The following is a 15,662-nucleotide window of genomic DNA, read 5'->3' as shown; positions in this document are numbered from 1 at the left end:
GAGGGTTACGTAGACGGTAAATGCCGTGCAAAAGAGTGTGATATCGTACAACAAAACTTCTCAGTGCAATTTCAACAAGCCAGATATGATCCAGGGTAGAGCCTCGGAGATGACGTCAAAAAGACAATTTGAGCTGTGCGGGCATTTGTCGGAAGTACTTCATATTGCCGCAGTTAAAATAAGTCCAAACATCGGGGTTAGAAAAATAGCCGAACGAATGCGAATCCGACGAGACACTCGTTGTCCTTTGCATCCCTAGTAATATAGCTAGGGTTTTCTCCTCAGGTAGACCCAATCTCTCACCACCAACCAGGCAATTATATGGCGCTTACGTCTTCTTATAAACCTCCCCTGTTCGCTTAATTTCACGGTCTACAATCTTTCCCCTTCTTTCCGATTCCAGCTTCCTCAATAATGGAAGAACATCCTTCCTGAACCTCTCAATCTCCTGTCATAATGCAAGAACAGCGTCAAAATGAGGCTCACGCCTAGCCTCTTCAACAACGAGATTCTTTCTGCAATTTGATCTTTTGTCCTTTTCAACGTCGTCTTGAATCTATCATTGTATTAAACGTGATCCTCAAATTTCAAGTTCACCCACATACCTTTCTTATTCGCAGTATTGGCACCTGCTTGGTGCACTGCATCTCTAAATGCATCAGTGGCTTCTTCGTCCGCTTTTCCTTGAATTTCCTGGAGGAAGCGATTCGCTTCTTCTTTGGAGTCGCGCACAATTACGAACGCATTCACCACAAACCTAACCTCGTTCTCGCGACGGAACTTCTTCGTTCTCTCTTTAATGTCTGTAGTCTATTCTCGGAATCCACCGATATAGTTCCCATTCATAAAGTACAGCCTCATGAAGGTTCGGCTTCCGGGTGTGCAGGGCACTCGGCTTTAACTCGTTAAGACCCCCTGCTCCACATGAGCGAAAATGTTACCTCTATTGAGCTACCTCCGGGTAGATACAACTACTCCCTATTGCTTACCCTGGGTAGAATTACACATGAAATCACGTGTACAATTGTGGCGTTATGCACCCCACTGGCTGACATAAATGCGGCTGTGCCCACCTCTCCGCCTCCCCAACAACTAACTGATCTTTTCTATATTCGCTAACTCACAAGCTCCTAGCTAGAGAGGGTCGGCCGTCCTCCCTGCTAGCGTCACCAAGTTGTTCGTTCCTTCCGTTGGTGCATTGCAAAATCGCCTTTACTCAAAGGATAGTTCCTAAATTGATAGAAGTCCCCACCAAAGGTACCGTTTGCTGTGCCCAAGCACGACTACCCAATAGATGTAAATTCTCCCTTGAATCACCCACCTACAAAGGTCAAAGGAATGCGTCCATTCGTGTAGTTATCGATACCAGCGATCTGTTTCGCAACAATAGTAGGATTCGAGGGCCCTGGGAAGATTGCAACAATAACTTTCAGCTTTCCGATGTGGTACAGTAAGGCTTGACCAGAGGACATGGACTCGTTTGGGAAGGCAGCTTCGTAGGGAGTAATGAAGCGAGTTTGAGCGAGAACGTATCCGAAGCCATGGGTCTCGGTGGTGCGGTGGTAACGGATATTGGAGGGTAGGTCTCCAGAGATTTTTTGTGGGATTCTGGAGATGACGAGACTGCCGCTCATATTGGGGACCCAGTAGCTTGATTTTTATTAGTAATAATTTGAGGAATGGAAGGTTGAAGATAGAGTAGAATGGGGTAGGGTGGGTACATCGCATAGCGACTAGAAAAGGTGCCGGGAGGAGTGGAGAGCGTACGCAAAGAACTCCATTGGGGTCTGCGTTCAGTTCATGTGGATATGCTTGAGAAGCGCCATTTATGTATGCCATTTTGGCTGGTCTTGCTGCTGGGGGAAAGTCTTACGTGTTCAGAGATTCTACAATTGCCGGGTAATTTGAGATAGAGTTTCAAGCAAAGCAAATTCATGAGTCTATATACAGCTTGCGCTGGGCTCGACACTCGAAGTACGACCGATTAATGATTGATAGGCAATGGGCCATGATAGCCACATGCCAGCTTCGCGAGATGAGGGTACTTTAAAGAAGCATTGCGTGCGAGGAACATGAGGTGCGGGACAAAGAATCTAAATCTTGATACAGAACGAAACAGGTGGGGAATTTTGCTGGGATAGGAGGCGATAATTAACGAATATCTCGCTTAATGGTTCAGAAAATTAGACTAATTTTTTGATGTTGGATCTCGGAGGAGACATCGTCAGATCACGTGCTTGGATACACCCTTTCTCGAATCCCTCTGCTCTTAAAATACTGTAAAGATGCATACATTAAAGAGATGAAATTTAGGTCAACGAGTAGGGTATGGAGTATGGCCATGGAAGTAAAATAATTAGATCAAGTACCTTATGCCAAGCAAAAAACTAGACGTTTTGCCTGATAGCTATCCGCTCTTGATCCTTTCCAAGGCTCGACTTATGACGTTAAAACCCCCATCCTTAACCAGAGTCTTAGGGAGATTAAGATCCTTAGACTGGAAGAGGACTGACAGCTAGTTACTAGATGCCGCATCCAACCCCCCGGTTAATATGAAATAGCTTAAGGGAGCTTTATGAACGCGAAAATTTGGATTCTTAACCTTAGGCGATCCGGTCAGACGAACAAAGTGAGGTAGAGTGGGGAAGGTTAGGGCAAGGCAAACACCCAACCTGATTGAAGTAGTGACAAATGCTACTCCTACTCTGGCAGCTCTCCAGCCGTCAAATCCCGTAGGCAACTGCATTGAAATCGTTGATGACAGTGACCGCAATGGCATCCAAGATGCTTTGTTTATCGTTGTTAAGAGTGGGTAAGTGTTGGAAATGGTGGGTTAACACGCCGGTTCATAAATCATCCATAACTAGCTTGACGCCTACTCACCCAGCTTCACCCAGATTCAGCCTCGCAGCGGGGTGCCTTCCATAGGCCAAACCATGATGCTAGCTGCGAATTTGCCAGTCTCTCTCAGCCATGTGGTTTCCAACAGTGTGTTCACCCCATGAGCTCGTTAGTTCTGATGAGTTTGTCGACACTAGTGAAGTTAGAATAATTAAATCAAAGTGGGATTCCACAAAGAAATTGACCCTAACAACCACAAACAGGTCACACACGAGTATTGGTCGCCTTCTTGCTTAGCGTGATTTTGCCTGTATAACCTTGAATATATTGTGATAGACCAATAGTAGTTAGCCTAAAGTTCGGTAATTGAGAAGATATAGACAGTATCATCCTAGCCCGCTCCTTCTCTAGCGTATCTTGCGCTCCGTCTGCCACCGCTCTTATCGTGCAAATCACTCTAGACTTCCCCGGGAATGAATTAGAAGAGATGAGTACTAAGAATTCAAATCGCCAATAAGTAGGGTTCTACACTAGCAGCAAGAAGAGCCTAAACTAGTTTAATGTCCCCTTCTTTAGCTCCACCTCAGATGGTAATTCTTCTAAACCAGTTCCCTGGAAAGGCTTTTACATCTGCACCGGCAACAAGAAGAACCTGTACCAATTCGATGTCACCGTTCTCAGCTGCTGTCTAGTGGGTGCAGGGCTTTTGCACAGATTAGCGGGCATGCATCTGTGAGAGCACTGTGGATCAGAGAGCATGTCCAAGTTAACCGTGACAGCATCCTTGCTAACTACTTCACGTTAGAAGTACAGAGACTACTATAGGCTAGCCTTTAGCAACCGCCAGCACTTACCTAAGAATCTTCCTCTTTAACGCGGACTTGGTGTAGAGCGCGCCTAAGAACGGCAGCTTGATGGTATTTGTTAACAACGCCTCAGCACGATATGGAGGGACAATCTTAGCACTTGGAAATATCAGTCGAATATTGTGAAAGCGAGGTCTTAACTCGGCAACTGGAACGTACGTTGATTCTAGGCTATGCGGAAAGAAGGATCAAGGAGGTAAATATGAGCTTAGTCACGTATCTGAAACTGGTATTCAAGAAGGCAATCTCCCTGGTGTTGCGAGCAAAGATCCAGAGAAACAGCCACGCTATGTGACACATCAAATAGCCCTACCTGATAAACAGGATTGATACGAGTGAAGTCTACCTCAACTTTGAAGGAATAACTATCGCTGGAAGGAATCCCATCAGCCAACTACTTGCGATAGTTTGCCTGGTACCCGCCAGGTAGTTCCTTAATCCCTATTGCAAACATTAGTTTAGGATCTACCCTTGGATGTTAACACTGCTTCAACACTTACAACCATCAATATCTTCATTTACGACTCGCTTTCCAGCACACTTGTTCATCGCGGCGTTGTTCTGTGACTTTAGTGTTGTGCAAGTCTGGTAGCATGGGTTGTCTAAAGCTCGCTGGAGTGCATCGCCTTGCCATCCGAAGAGGTAATCGCCATGGTTAGCGTAGCCGGTGCTAAAGTCATGTTAAATCGTTGTTCCGCTTTAACGATCAAATTTGACGAAAAGAGCGGGAGAGTATTTTTCTTACCTATCACCAAAGCTCCAGACGAAGGGTTGGGAGCCATCGGCAGGCCAATCGTCCTTGTTATTGAACTTGCTAGTGTCCCAGATGACTTCGTAGAAAAGTTGGCCCATCCTGACGGGATGAGTCGCTGGACAGGGACCCCCAGTCTCGAAGGATCCGCTCTCGGGATAGGACATATGGGCCATATGATCGGGCGAATCAAGATTCTTGCCATCCCAGCACCTAGACGAAAACACTTGTTATCAAGTCCGAGAGTTTAGGAAAGTCAACATCACTCACGTTGGGAATCGAAGGGCAGTCATGATTCCGGTCTTGCACGGCTTCGCCGGGAAATCCAGTGTTTGGGGATCACGAGTATTGATCGTATCCAGGCAAGTATAGGTGAGCTGTCGGAACCTTTCCACATCCTTGCGAGATCTGGCGTTGACATCACCAATGTACATGCGGAATCCCTGATAAGTCAGTCGCTGATATTGCTGCACCCAACTACTCGGACTCGGACTGACCGGTTGAAACGCTGTGACTTTCGATTTCTGTGCAAAATCGTAAAGCCCATCTTGCATGTAGTAGACCGTCATCCCGCCGTTGACTCCGTCAAAGCCGCTGTTTGGGATCTGTGGGACTCGCTTGTAGGTTCCATTCTTAGCTTTGAAGTATCTACAATTGAATTAGAGCCAAATCAGCGAAAAATATGATGGAGCCATAATTCACGAACAATATAGCAGTCCAGTAGTTGGAGAAATCCTCGCTGAATTGACAAGTGGTGCATGTAGACTCCTTAGGCATGTCTTTTTTCGGGTCCATGGTCGCATTAAAGGAGTTCTTTTACTTTGTCAGTTCATGCTTGACAGCTGGTCTGGGTTGGCTTACCCCTCCTACAATCTGGTGCAGGTGAGGAGAAGGGATAGCTCCAGGGTTGACCAATGGATCGAGGCGATCTAAGACGAGCTGAGCGCAGGGGAATCGAAGAAGCGCAAGCACATGGGCGGACGCAAGGAGCACAACAGATGCAAAGAGAGTCCACTTCATCTTGATGAGTCGGCGTTGTACTCAGAGCAGGAACAGCGACAAGGGTGATGAAGGAGGTAAGGGTACTCGAAGACGCTGAGGGTATTATAAGAGTTCAGCAGAACAGAATCACGGGACAAGAACTGCAATCATGCCCGACTAGTGAGGGATCTGAACAAAATTTAGGGTGTTTCGTGCTAACTGTATCTGTGTAGATAAAGTTTTGCCATCTCGCCCCGGTTTGCTTGGCTGCTGACCTTGGATTCACTACACGATCACCGGGGTCTTCCAAGGTGCAATTTCTAGAAATGATATCGTAGCGAATCATAGAATGAATCTTATTTCTAGTCCTAATCGCGGAATTTGTCCTCCCGGGCTTGTGCCAATGTTAAATAGAGCTAGATGCCCATTCGGCGTCTTCCTCCGTAGCAATGTATTATCGCATGTCTTGGCGTGTTTCTTGAAGCCGGATTCGAGTATCATGATAGCACCTGGGGCTCTTTAAGATAACGTTATGCAAGCAGATTATTGCCGCAATCTTCCATCAATACCTATCCGCCACCTGATAGATGGGGGTGAGCGGATGCTGAGCCTCAAGAACTGGGCATGCCGTGGGGGATGTTACACCAAACTGTTTATCTTGATGTGGTGAAGTGGCCGAGAACCGGGGAATTTTGTGCGAGCGAATTAGATGGTCGTGAATATTGCCAAAACGCGAACGCTGCCAGGCACAGACCCTATGCCCCTGCCGACTCGATCTTATCAGAAAGCGGCGAAGGATAGATGGGGCAGGGGTTGATACGACATTCGAATACACTGTGATTGCTTTTGCGTTTGAGACGTACTCGGAGGAACAAAATTTGCTCATCTTCTTGAGTTGAGATGCAACCGCCCCAACAAATTGTTATAAATCCAGCGTGGGAGGGTGCTGAGAACCTGGTACCGCCCATTCTCTACATCGTCTTTAGATTCCTAGTAGTCAAGTGTGTTAGTTAACTTCCAAATTTGTTGGCTTCTTTCCTCACTACTAAGCTACACATTGCTCTCTGCACGTCATGAAACCTCCGTCCCTTCTTGGAAGCGCATGTTTTCTCACCACCGCACTAGCCGCCTACGACCAAAACCGAGGCGGAGCCGTTCTCAAAGCCCCAGATGGTGACTCTTTCACATCTGTCACCGGCACTTTCACGGTTCCATCCTTGGTAGGGACCGCGAAACTATCCTTCTGGGTTGCAATTGGGGATTCCATAAAGCAAGATATTGTTCTCAAAGGTGGCGTCATCTTCGACAAGACCTACAGTTCCTTCGCGGCATGGTTTCCGGAAAATGCGACCGATACCACCAGTGCAGCGCCTGCAAAAGCCAGCGACTCCATCACTGTCACCGTCAGTCTTGATTCTGACAGCTCCGGCACCGTCGTTGTCGAAAACACGACCCAGAAGAAGAAATCAACGCAATCGCTCAAGGCCCCAGCTAACATCGACCCATCTCGACTTACAGCGCTTACTGCTGATTGGTTCGTGCAAGCGTATCAAGCGAATGGAGAGTTGGTGAATGTCCCCAAATTTGGAACGATTGCGTTCACTGGTTGCAGTGCAAAGCTGAAAAGTGGCAATGTCGTTGGGTCGACAGGTGCGGGTACGTTTGAGATCCAGGGTACTTCTGGGCAGATATATACGAAAACGACTGTGTCTGCTAATGGTGTTTCACTTGCACGGACGTCAATGTAGTGTTGATGTTTGTGTTATCAGCTTATACATTGTCTTCTAAAATTCTCAAATGCCATACCTATTTTGTTAGTCGAAAATGGCAATTGAGAGTCTCTATAGACATTTCAGATGGGGTCTATATGAGTTTATCAATACAACTATGTTTAGAACAATAGGAAGAGAAAAGTTTCAACGCATCTTTGACACGAAATACCGTGACTCCGAAATCCTATTTGGGTTATCCCTGATATGTCAGCCACCAAAAGCATTTGCCAATCTAGATAGGATTATCTGTATAAGTTAGATATAAGCACAGAGGAAGAGATAGAGCAATGTGCTGCCCAAAAAAACCACAGTCTGATATACACACAGTTCTAAAATCGACCTGACGCTCGACCATATTCGTGCATGTGCATATGTGGTGATCATAACAGACATGAGTCCCTGCAGATCGAGCAGACCATGGAATAAGCCGTGGAACCTTTCCAGATTAGTAGTGAGGACACGGAATATCAATGTGTGAGGGACAAGCAAAACTCACCCAATTCAGCATACTTGGGGCCGTGTTACGGACGGTAGTAGAATCGTCTACACCTTAGGATACAGATGCAGTATCTTGTTCGTAGGGTTCATTGATGCGAGTGCATCCTGCTAAGAAACCGGTGGACAATGGAAGACGTAACTTACGCTCTTCTCATCCACATTATAAGGTAGCATATTACGCTCCTCTTTCCAACTAGCAACGGTCAATTCCTTGACGTTTCAAGGACATGTTCGCGGATCCATCCTGCGGGATGAAGGGTAGTGTATTGCGGATAAACGGTCATAGCCGGAACATCCTTAGTTCGAGTTCCAGTACGTGCATTCCCCATCCTCGCCTTTATCCTGTACGGCCCAATAGAGTAATACGTAGCCATGAAATGTCCGTAGAGTCGGCTCTACGTAACGACTCGGATTCTCAGGTTGAAATTTGCTGGAATCGTCATCTGGAATATCACCAGCATGAACCCATACGCATAGTGATTAGCGAAGGGCTTCTCATAATCATTCCACTGGTGCTTGTGGCAAAGCCCTTAGACATGTGCTGCATGTCCTGGAAAGATTTCGACCCAAAGTCAAATATGGTGAGGGTACGCGTTTTGTGCGCAAGGGTAAAGACGTGCACTATCTGGGAAAACATATTTCTCAAGTTAAATATTACGACCGCTCCTAGCACCCGGGTAACCGATTGTGTCGCAGCGGAGCCTCTAAGCTTGGGAGAGAAGAGGCTCGCATATGGGTTGGTCCTAGGAGTTTAGAAAACAGTATGTGATGTGATCGATCTTGTTCCGGGCATCCGGTGGCCAAATCTTGTGCGGGTTTCCGGGTGCTTAGACAGCGTAGGCTTAGCCCGAATCGGCTTTCGTGGAGTCAAATTGGCCGCGATCAAGTCGCGAAAGGCTGTGCCATGTCCTCAGAAGTCGTTGAGGGGAGGCGTGCTGGTAGCCGCAGTGATCGCAAGCGTTACTTAAAACAGGACGGCAATCTTCATAGTGCTTTCGACGCGCTAAGCTACAGAAGGGGGTCGAACGAAGGTGAATGCCGTTGAGAGATACGTGAAAATGGAAAGGGCAGCGAAAGTGAATGTAGTGTAAGACGCAACGGAGAGGGTGCATCTACCACGGGTAAACACGACGCGTTGTTGTTAGGAGGTGGAGCACGACGAGGAAAAAGTGGGCGTAGATGGTGAAGGTTCGTTGTGAGAGAATTCGCTCGGTATGGCGAAGGACATCAATAAACTCATCACCATAGCGGAGAAAGAATGGATGAGCAGTGACCTCAAAATTGCCGGAAATGGAAATGGGTTGTCACGTTAGATGATTGTGACAGTCTTGCGTGGAAATTTCGAAACGAACTCTACCGCTTTCGCACGACTTGCAATAGTGCTCGAGGAATATCCAACGCGTCGATACATTCCGTCTTCCACTCCCTCAGCTCTGACTAGAACCAGAGACGAATACGAGTAGGCTTCTTCAGCCCACAGCTGTGCCCGGAAAGTCATGCAAAATGCTTCACGCGGCATCTCTTCTAGCGTGTCGAAGTAAACGTTCGCGGGAGGCAATCTTTGCCCCGTGGATAGCTTGTCAGGTTCATCTTGAAACTTCTCACCTGTGTCAGGATGGACAAAATCCTCTATAGCCACTATGTTGTGGTGATAAGATTGGTAGGCCTCTCCTATCTCCAGCTGCATCCACGGCCCGGTCACCGTGACTTTCCCGCCTTTCACTTCGCCAGTGTCGGCCTCTCCAATTGGCTCTGTCTCCCCGGACACATCGTCGACAAACCAGACGCAACAGTCTTCGGGCGCAAATATCAAAGACGTCCGTACTTTCCCATCTATAGCTGCCCAAGACCAACTTGGCGCCCGATACTTCTCCAGACGCTTGCCTCCGCTGTCGGCATTCCAAAGTAGATCCTCCCTTAGTCTTTCTTCCCAAAGGCCAGCAAGATATCTATGCGGGCCGGTCCGAAGTTTATCAAGCGCGCACTTCATATCGTTCGCAACACCAGATAGAGCAATCAGTTTGTCGGAGGGTACTGTGAGATTGCTCTCGGTATATATATATATAATAGCATTCCAGTCCGCGAAAAGTTGCTCATACGGATCGTCAACATGTCTTCGATCAGGTCCACCTAGCAGTTGTTTCCAGGGATGAGCGTGCTTCTCTTGTGGAAGGGTAAACTCTTTGTCTTCGTCATCTCCATAACAATGCACAGTTTCAGGATGTATTTCGCAAGCGTTCAGCTGCCGGCATTCCCAGAAGACTTGCTTACGGCCAAAGTGTAGGACGCGAGGAGATAATAGCCGCTCTTGGACTACCCACGCTCGTGTGACGATTGGTTCAGATTGGAAAGTCAAACGCCAGGCCCAACCCTTCTCCAGCTCGAAGCGGAATGGCTCAGGTTCTTCGTTATCTCTCCGTTTCAAATGCACGACCGTTGGGGAAACACCCTTCGGATCTCGTTTGACAAAACAACCCCCTTCGTCGTCCGCGGCGCCAAGCGCCGAGATGTTGAGGAATGAATTCTTATAAACGTCTTGCATAGTTGAGGCCTCTGCTAGCCAGTCCTCGGGAGAGTCCTGGTAGATACAGAGGCAGTCGATCCAGAGGTATTTGATTCCAAACCGTTTCGCAATAGTCATTGCATCCTCGAACGTCTTGGGTAGAGCATCAATGGACTGCTCAGCTCTTAGCTGCTCTAATGTAGACTTGAGCAATCGTAATCTCAACTCAGCTGGTTTCGTACCCCAACAATGAGAAAGAGTCATATATTGGGAGTTTGGTGGGCACTCTGAGCCTAAGACCAAACGGAAGGTTTTGTTGTCCCCGGCGTCGTCGATACTTAGCAGACGAGTAGGAAGGTATTTCACAAGAGAAACCGAACCCGGGCAATTGGTGTGGTTTTCCAAACAGTCACCGAGCCAACTATTAATCATATCCCAGGTCTTCGGGTCATCTGTCGAAGGTCCTAGTTCCATAGTCATGTTTGAATCATATCTGGGATCCCCGACAGGCACGAGGTCGAATCCACCTGAGGATCCCCCATATTCAACACACATGACCGGTTTCTTCTGTCCACTCAGACACACGTAAAAGACCGAAAAGTAACCTAAGCCCTCAAATTTAGGACTTGGTTCGTGGTGCTGATTCGGATCGAAGCGGTTGCACATAACGCATCCTTGCCGCATGGACTGAAGGAAAGACTCCTTTGTTGGGTGATGTGCATAGATATATTTCTCGACTTCGACCTGATCGTCATCTATTGGAACTATCCCGCGGCGGTCAGAAGACGGTGGTAAGAAGGTGTTCGGATTCACCCACGGGGCTTTTCGTTTTCATTTTCGATTTCATCGTCTTCATCATTGACGCTTTCGTGCCAGTCATCGCAAAGAGCCAAGCGGGGCGTTCTTGCGGCATCCCACATACCTTCGAGGCCATCACGGCAGATATCGCAAAGCATCTTGCGTTGCTCACTGAGGCCAACTTTGAAGGGTTTAGGCAGGCAGGCAGGGCCCTCTGAAACTTTGAGGATCAGATAGATCCGAGGTTTGGCCGGTGGCCCAAGCTTTAATCTATTTATGATAGCTCCACTGCTCCAGCTTCGACTCTCTGCCCTCATATCCTCAACCAAAATTTTCAAGGGCGACCAAGGCTCACTATTTCAGCAGCCTCACAACGACAGGGAGATCTCCAGATGAAAGACTCTGCCTGTTTAGGAAAGAAACTCTTTCATAGCAGCTCTATATCCTTCCTGAGAGCGCCTCTTCGAAGCATAACGATATTCTATCGCACTCTCTAGCCTGAACTGGAAAGATATACTGAGCTTTCTTAATGGCTATAGGTAGTGGAAATATAAATCTCTCCATGAATCTAAGCAGATACCCGAGATCACGGGCAGCGGGCTCAGTCAACTCCGGCACAAATGCGCTAAGCTCCGTCTCCTCTCTGCGAAAGACGAGGACCCCTCCAAGGCCCACACAACAGTCGAGTGACGTCAGTACAGCCTCAAATGTTTCAGGCAGTTGGATAACGCTCCAGGGAACCTGGCGCAGGAGTTGGGTCCCTTGGCTGGACTGATCGATTTGCACTGACGACATGGGGGTGTTCGGAAATACAGCGAGACGAAAGAGACTGGATAGCAACATCCAGGTTAACTGTTTTGCGCAGCCACCCGGCATTGGTGCTGTTGCTTTTGTTTGCGGGATACCACGACTTGCCGCTCATCTTCCAGTCTTCGGGACTTCATTGCGCAACGCCTTTCCCTCTCTAATCTGCATTCATATAGTCGCACCAAGCAGGATCAGCCTGACCAACTATATGGCGCACTCGGTAAGTTTGGAGTTAAGACGATTTGGCCCTTCATGAAGGACCTAGCAGATGAAAGCCGTTGGCCGGTCTTATTCGCAGTAACGAACGAAATGTCGTGAGGCTTGAGATATGGTCACGAGTGTGAGTTAAGAGGCCAAGGACGAGAATGTGCGAGAATTTGTGCGACCTAAATAACCAGATCTTAGTAGGTAAAGCCTGCGATCTATGAAATGAAATGTGACGGTGAAATGTGACGGTGAGATTGGTGGACGGATCCAATTGGTAAACCCCACCTTGCCCCTTTTGCCTCGCTTTCCACCGCCAGTTTGAATGCCATACAGAAGTCGCGCTTCCGCTTCCGCATTCTTCACCTAACATTTTCCCCTATTCCTTTCTTAAATTCTTCATATCTGATTTACTCCGGTATAAGTCTCAGGTCGTTGATCCAACACGTGGCCTGTATCATGCATCCACCCCTCAATAGCCAGAGCGTGTATGGCGTTTCTGAGTCTCATCACCGCGTTGATTGAAGGTTGACATGCAGGGCGTGAAGGATCAAGGGTTACGTCATCGTTGGGCGCCCCAACCAAACTTATGAATTCACAACTTTTCTCTATTGTCACCGAGCAGCTCCAGCTAGTTTTCATAGTCATGTCTAAATTGAACGATTTCCGTCTTTTATCCTTCGACGTCTACGGCACCCTCATTGACTGGGAAACCGGCATCCTCGACTCGCTCCGTCCGATCCTTCTCAAGAACAACCAAACATGCCGGAATGATGTCCTAGCCGTTGTTCACGGATGCGAAAACGAGCAGATGAAGAAAACTCCCGATATGAAATACTCGGAACTACTCAACACCATTCACCCGCATATCTGCCAGAAGCTAGAATGTGTGCCACCAACTGCAGAAGAGTCTCAGGCATTCAGCCAAAGAATCGGAATGTGGCCTGCATTCCCTGATACAGTAGATGCGTTGCAGCGGCTATCGAAACACTACAAACTCGTGGTCTTGTCGAATGTCGACAACGAATCCTTTGCCTACACAAATGAAGGGCCTCTGGAGAAGTTCGCCTTCGACGCGATTCTCACTGCGGAAGATATTGGGTCGTACAAACCGGACCCTCGGAACTTTGAATATCTATTCAAGTACGTGAAAGAGCATTTTGACATCGAGAAGAACTGTATTCTTCACACAGCACAGAGCCAACATCATGACCATCATGCGATCAAGCCGTTTGGGGTCAAATCGAGTTGGATTGCAAGGCAGGGGGCAAGAACTGGTGATAAGGGAGATGAGGTTTATGATTGGAAGTTCTATACCCTCGGGGAGATGGCGGATGCCCTGGAGAAGGAACTGGAAAGTCAATCGTTGTGAGCGTTCTCCATGTATTACCACTGCTATCAATCCATGAAAACCACGAGGAGCTATATTCTTGGCACTACTAGGTTACTTATTCCGGTGGCATTGCTGGTAAAGGATGGAGATTTCTTGCGCGTGGAGCTGGAGGGCAATGGAGGACATAGCCGGACGCCATCAACGCCCTGAACCCTGCATGTGTCCTAGAAAATCCTCCTATACCATTCTCAGTAGGCTGACATGTTTTGCGTGACTTGCAAAGTTCAGGCTTTCGCTCATCGGTTCTTTTTCGGCTGACAGCCTTGCGTCGGATTCGAGGGGAGGTTCCCCGCATTCCACTCCGGCCAGCCTCGTCGCTTCATGCATCAGGGTTCCGATCGCAGCATTCACTCCGCCTCTCGTTCAACATTGGCCCGAATCCCTGATCACGCATGCTAGTGAAGAGTATAGTGCATGGACTATCTGGCGAAGATCACTCATGACAATGTGAAGAATGTACCTGTGTTCAAAATGCCTCGACCACTCCCTTCAAAATGCGGTTACCGCTCTCTCCGCACGTTCGAGATTGCGAGGCCGCATCGTCACCGCCATGGTATCCCTCCTTACTGGCCTCCTCTTATTCTTTGCGTATAGAGCTTCATCTACTGCTCCGACGCCGTACTCGAGACAGCCGAGGAACCCCCTCGTTGTGAGACTGCCGAAATATGGGACATTCCATGGCACCCAGATACTTACGACTCTCAATAGCATCCCTCTGGATGAAGCCGTGGATGCCTGGCTTGGTATCGATTATGCCACACAGCCTGTGGGTGAGAGTAGGTTTGCACCCGTAACATGGCCGCCGCCGTTCCAGGGGATCTGGGATTCATCGCAGTACGGCCCTGTTTGCATACAGAACCCTACCGGCACGCCGAATGCACAGTCTGAGGCCTGCCTGAACCTCAATGTCTACCGCACGACTAGTGTGCCACTCTCCAAGAAACTTCCTGTTCTAGCTTGGATCCATGGAGGTTCCTTTGTTGGCGGTAGTGGGCGAAGTTTCGACGGCGCGGCTTTCGTGGCGGCGTCAAGCGTTCCTATCATGGCCGTCACATTTCAGTACCGCCTTGGAGCTTTGGGTTCTTTACCATCGGCGCTATTTGAAGAAGCGGGGATCTTGAACCTCGGGCTACAAGATCAAAGAATGTTTCTGGAGTTCATAAAGTACTACATATCTCAGTTTGGCGGAGATCCTGATGCAATTACTCTGGGAGGCCAGAGTGCAGGAGGCCATTCTGTGGGCATACACTACTTCCACAACTATGGAGCAGATGCCGGCAAGCCATTATTTTCCCAGGTCATCTTGTCCTCCGGGTCCCCGACAGCACGAGCGTTCCCAAATGCCACGTATCCGCTTTACCGGCGCCAGTTTTCACAGTTCATGGCAGCGCTCAATTGCCCCGAATCTCCGAACGATACCGCTTTAGCTTGTCTCCGAGCCGTTGACATCAGTCTCATTCAGTCCGCTCAGGCAAGGTTGTATTCCTCATCCGAGTACAACATCACCTGGCCCTTCCAACCCGTTTCCCCTGGCCCTACATTCGAAAAGCGTGCCTCCCAATCTGGCGAGGATGGCACATTCTTCCCTCTGCCCCTCCTCATCTCCAGCACGACAGACGAGGGGAAAGGGTTCACACCAAGAAACCTCACCACAAATTCCGACTACCTTCACTTCCTTGCAAACCTCGCTCCAGGGCTTACCCAACCCGATCTTGAAGACCTGAACAGACTGTACCCTGATCCTGCACTCGGTCCAGGCCTATCCCCATACACCAAATCCCTCAACTCAACGCAATACAACCGCATCAGCGCTACATACGGCGATTATTCGTACATCTGCCCCATCCAAGAATCTGCCTACCGCATTTCATCCGCCGGACTCTCCGTCTACAAAGCTCGGTTCAATACCCCGAACAACGCGAAACCATGGCAAGGCATCCCGCATGCCAGCGATTCGAAATACTTCAATGGGCTCCCAGATGCCCAGTTCCCTGATGTTGCTGAATTGTATCACTCATATTATGTGAGTTTTGTGGCGACGGGAGATCCGAATACCCATGCCATTGAGGGCGCGCCGTATTGGGAGGCGTATGGGGGGCTGGGGGGTGGGGAGTTGGTAATTGGGAATATGGGGAGGAGAGGGACGTATATGGAGAGGGAGAGGGAGGGGATAAGAATGGAGCAGTGTGCTTGGTGGAGAGATCCGGAGAGGATGGCGAGGTTAAATAAATGAGGAAATTTGGGGGAA

The 15,662-nt window shown here is 48.6% G+C and overlaps 7 protein-coding genes across 7 annotated transcripts; 4 read left to right on the top strand and 3 right to left on the bottom strand.

The window, feature by feature from the left end:
- Nucleotides 1-363: 363 nt before the first annotated feature.
- On the bottom strand, nucleotides 364-1,634 carry BDR25DRAFT_378324 (uncharacterized protein; the record flags this gene model as incomplete). Its single annotated transcript, XM_033697537.1, has 5 exons — nucleotides 364-556; nucleotides 602-810; nucleotides 854-915; nucleotides 1,217-1,283; nucleotides 1,326-1,634. The coding sequence occupies 5 exons, from the start codon at nucleotides 1,632-1,634 to the stop codon at nucleotides 409-411; spliced, it is 795 nt and encodes a 264-aa protein (XP_033542521.1). The 3' UTR covers nucleotides 364-408.
- A 738-nt stretch (nucleotides 1,635-2,372) lies between these two features.
- Nucleotides 2,373-3,358, top strand: BDR25DRAFT_360203 (uncharacterized protein; the record flags this gene model as incomplete). Its single annotated transcript, XM_033696209.1, has 7 exons — nucleotides 2,373-2,471; nucleotides 2,520-2,546; nucleotides 2,608-2,629; nucleotides 2,686-2,801; nucleotides 2,868-2,978; nucleotides 3,007-3,121; nucleotides 3,213-3,358. 7 exons carry the CDS (start codon nucleotides 2,373-2,375, stop codon nucleotides 3,356-3,358), a joined length of 636 nt encoding a protein of 211 aa, XP_033542520.1.
- Nucleotides 3,359-4,101: 743 nt separating this feature from the next.
- Nucleotides 4,102-5,478, bottom strand: BDR25DRAFT_328401 (uncharacterized protein; the record flags this gene model as incomplete). Its single annotated transcript, XM_033692387.1, has 7 exons — nucleotides 4,102-4,148; nucleotides 4,208-4,377; nucleotides 4,453-4,671; nucleotides 4,729-4,901; nucleotides 4,956-5,106; nucleotides 5,165-5,271; nucleotides 5,320-5,478. The coding sequence occupies 7 exons, from the start codon at nucleotides 5,476-5,478 to the stop codon at nucleotides 4,102-4,104; spliced, it is 1,026 nt and encodes a 341-aa protein (XP_033542519.1).
- Nucleotides 5,479-6,512: 1,034 nt separating this feature from the next.
- Nucleotides 6,513-7,187, top strand: BDR25DRAFT_239103 (concanavalin A-like lectin/glucanase; the record flags this gene model as incomplete). The annotated part of the gene is made up of 1 exon (XM_033685658.1): nucleotides 6,513-7,187. The coding sequence occupies one exon, from the start codon at nucleotides 6,513-6,515 to the stop codon at nucleotides 7,185-7,187; it is 675 nt and encodes a 224-aa protein (XP_033542518.1).
- Nucleotides 7,188-9,018: 1,831 nt separating this feature from the next.
- On the bottom strand, nucleotides 9,019-11,184 carry BDR25DRAFT_294692 (HET-domain-containing protein; the record flags this gene model as incomplete). Its single annotated transcript, XM_033688798.1, has 2 exons — nucleotides 11,030-11,184; nucleotides 9,019-10,976 (listed from the first exon to the last, which is right to left on the bottom strand). Exons 1-2 carry the CDS (start codon nucleotides 11,166-11,168, stop codon nucleotides 9,019-9,021), a joined length of 2,097 nt encoding a protein of 698 aa, XP_033542517.1. The 5' UTR covers nucleotides 11,169-11,184.
- Nucleotides 11,185-12,643: 1,459 nt separating this feature from the next.
- On the top strand, nucleotides 12,644-13,609 carry BDR25DRAFT_306482 (HAD-like protein). The gene has a single exon (XM_033690635.1). It carries the CDS (start codon nucleotides 12,668-12,670, stop codon nucleotides 13,391-13,393), a length of 726 nt encoding a protein of 241 aa, XP_033542516.1. The 5' UTR covers nucleotides 12,644-12,667; the 3' UTR covers nucleotides 13,394-13,609.
- Nucleotides 13,610-13,964: 355 nt separating this feature from the next.
- BDR25DRAFT_238846 (alpha/beta-hydrolase) lies at nucleotides 13,965-15,647 on the top strand (the record flags this gene model as incomplete). Its single annotated transcript, XM_033685649.1, has 1 exon — nucleotides 13,965-15,647. One exon carries the CDS (start codon nucleotides 13,965-13,967, stop codon nucleotides 15,645-15,647), a length of 1,683 nt encoding a protein of 560 aa, XP_033542515.1.
- Nucleotides 15,648-15,662: the final 15 nt, after the last annotated feature.

The sequence above is a fragment of the Lindgomyces ingoldianus genome (assembly GCF_010093535.1).
Source record: "Lindgomyces ingoldianus strain ATCC 200398 unplaced genomic scaffold BDR25scaffold_37, whole genome shotgun sequence".
NCBI lineage: Eukaryota > Fungi > Ascomycota > Dothideomycetes > Pleosporales > Lindgomycetaceae > Lindgomyces > Lindgomyces ingoldianus.
This window is presented reverse-complemented; position numbering and strand designations above follow the sequence as displayed.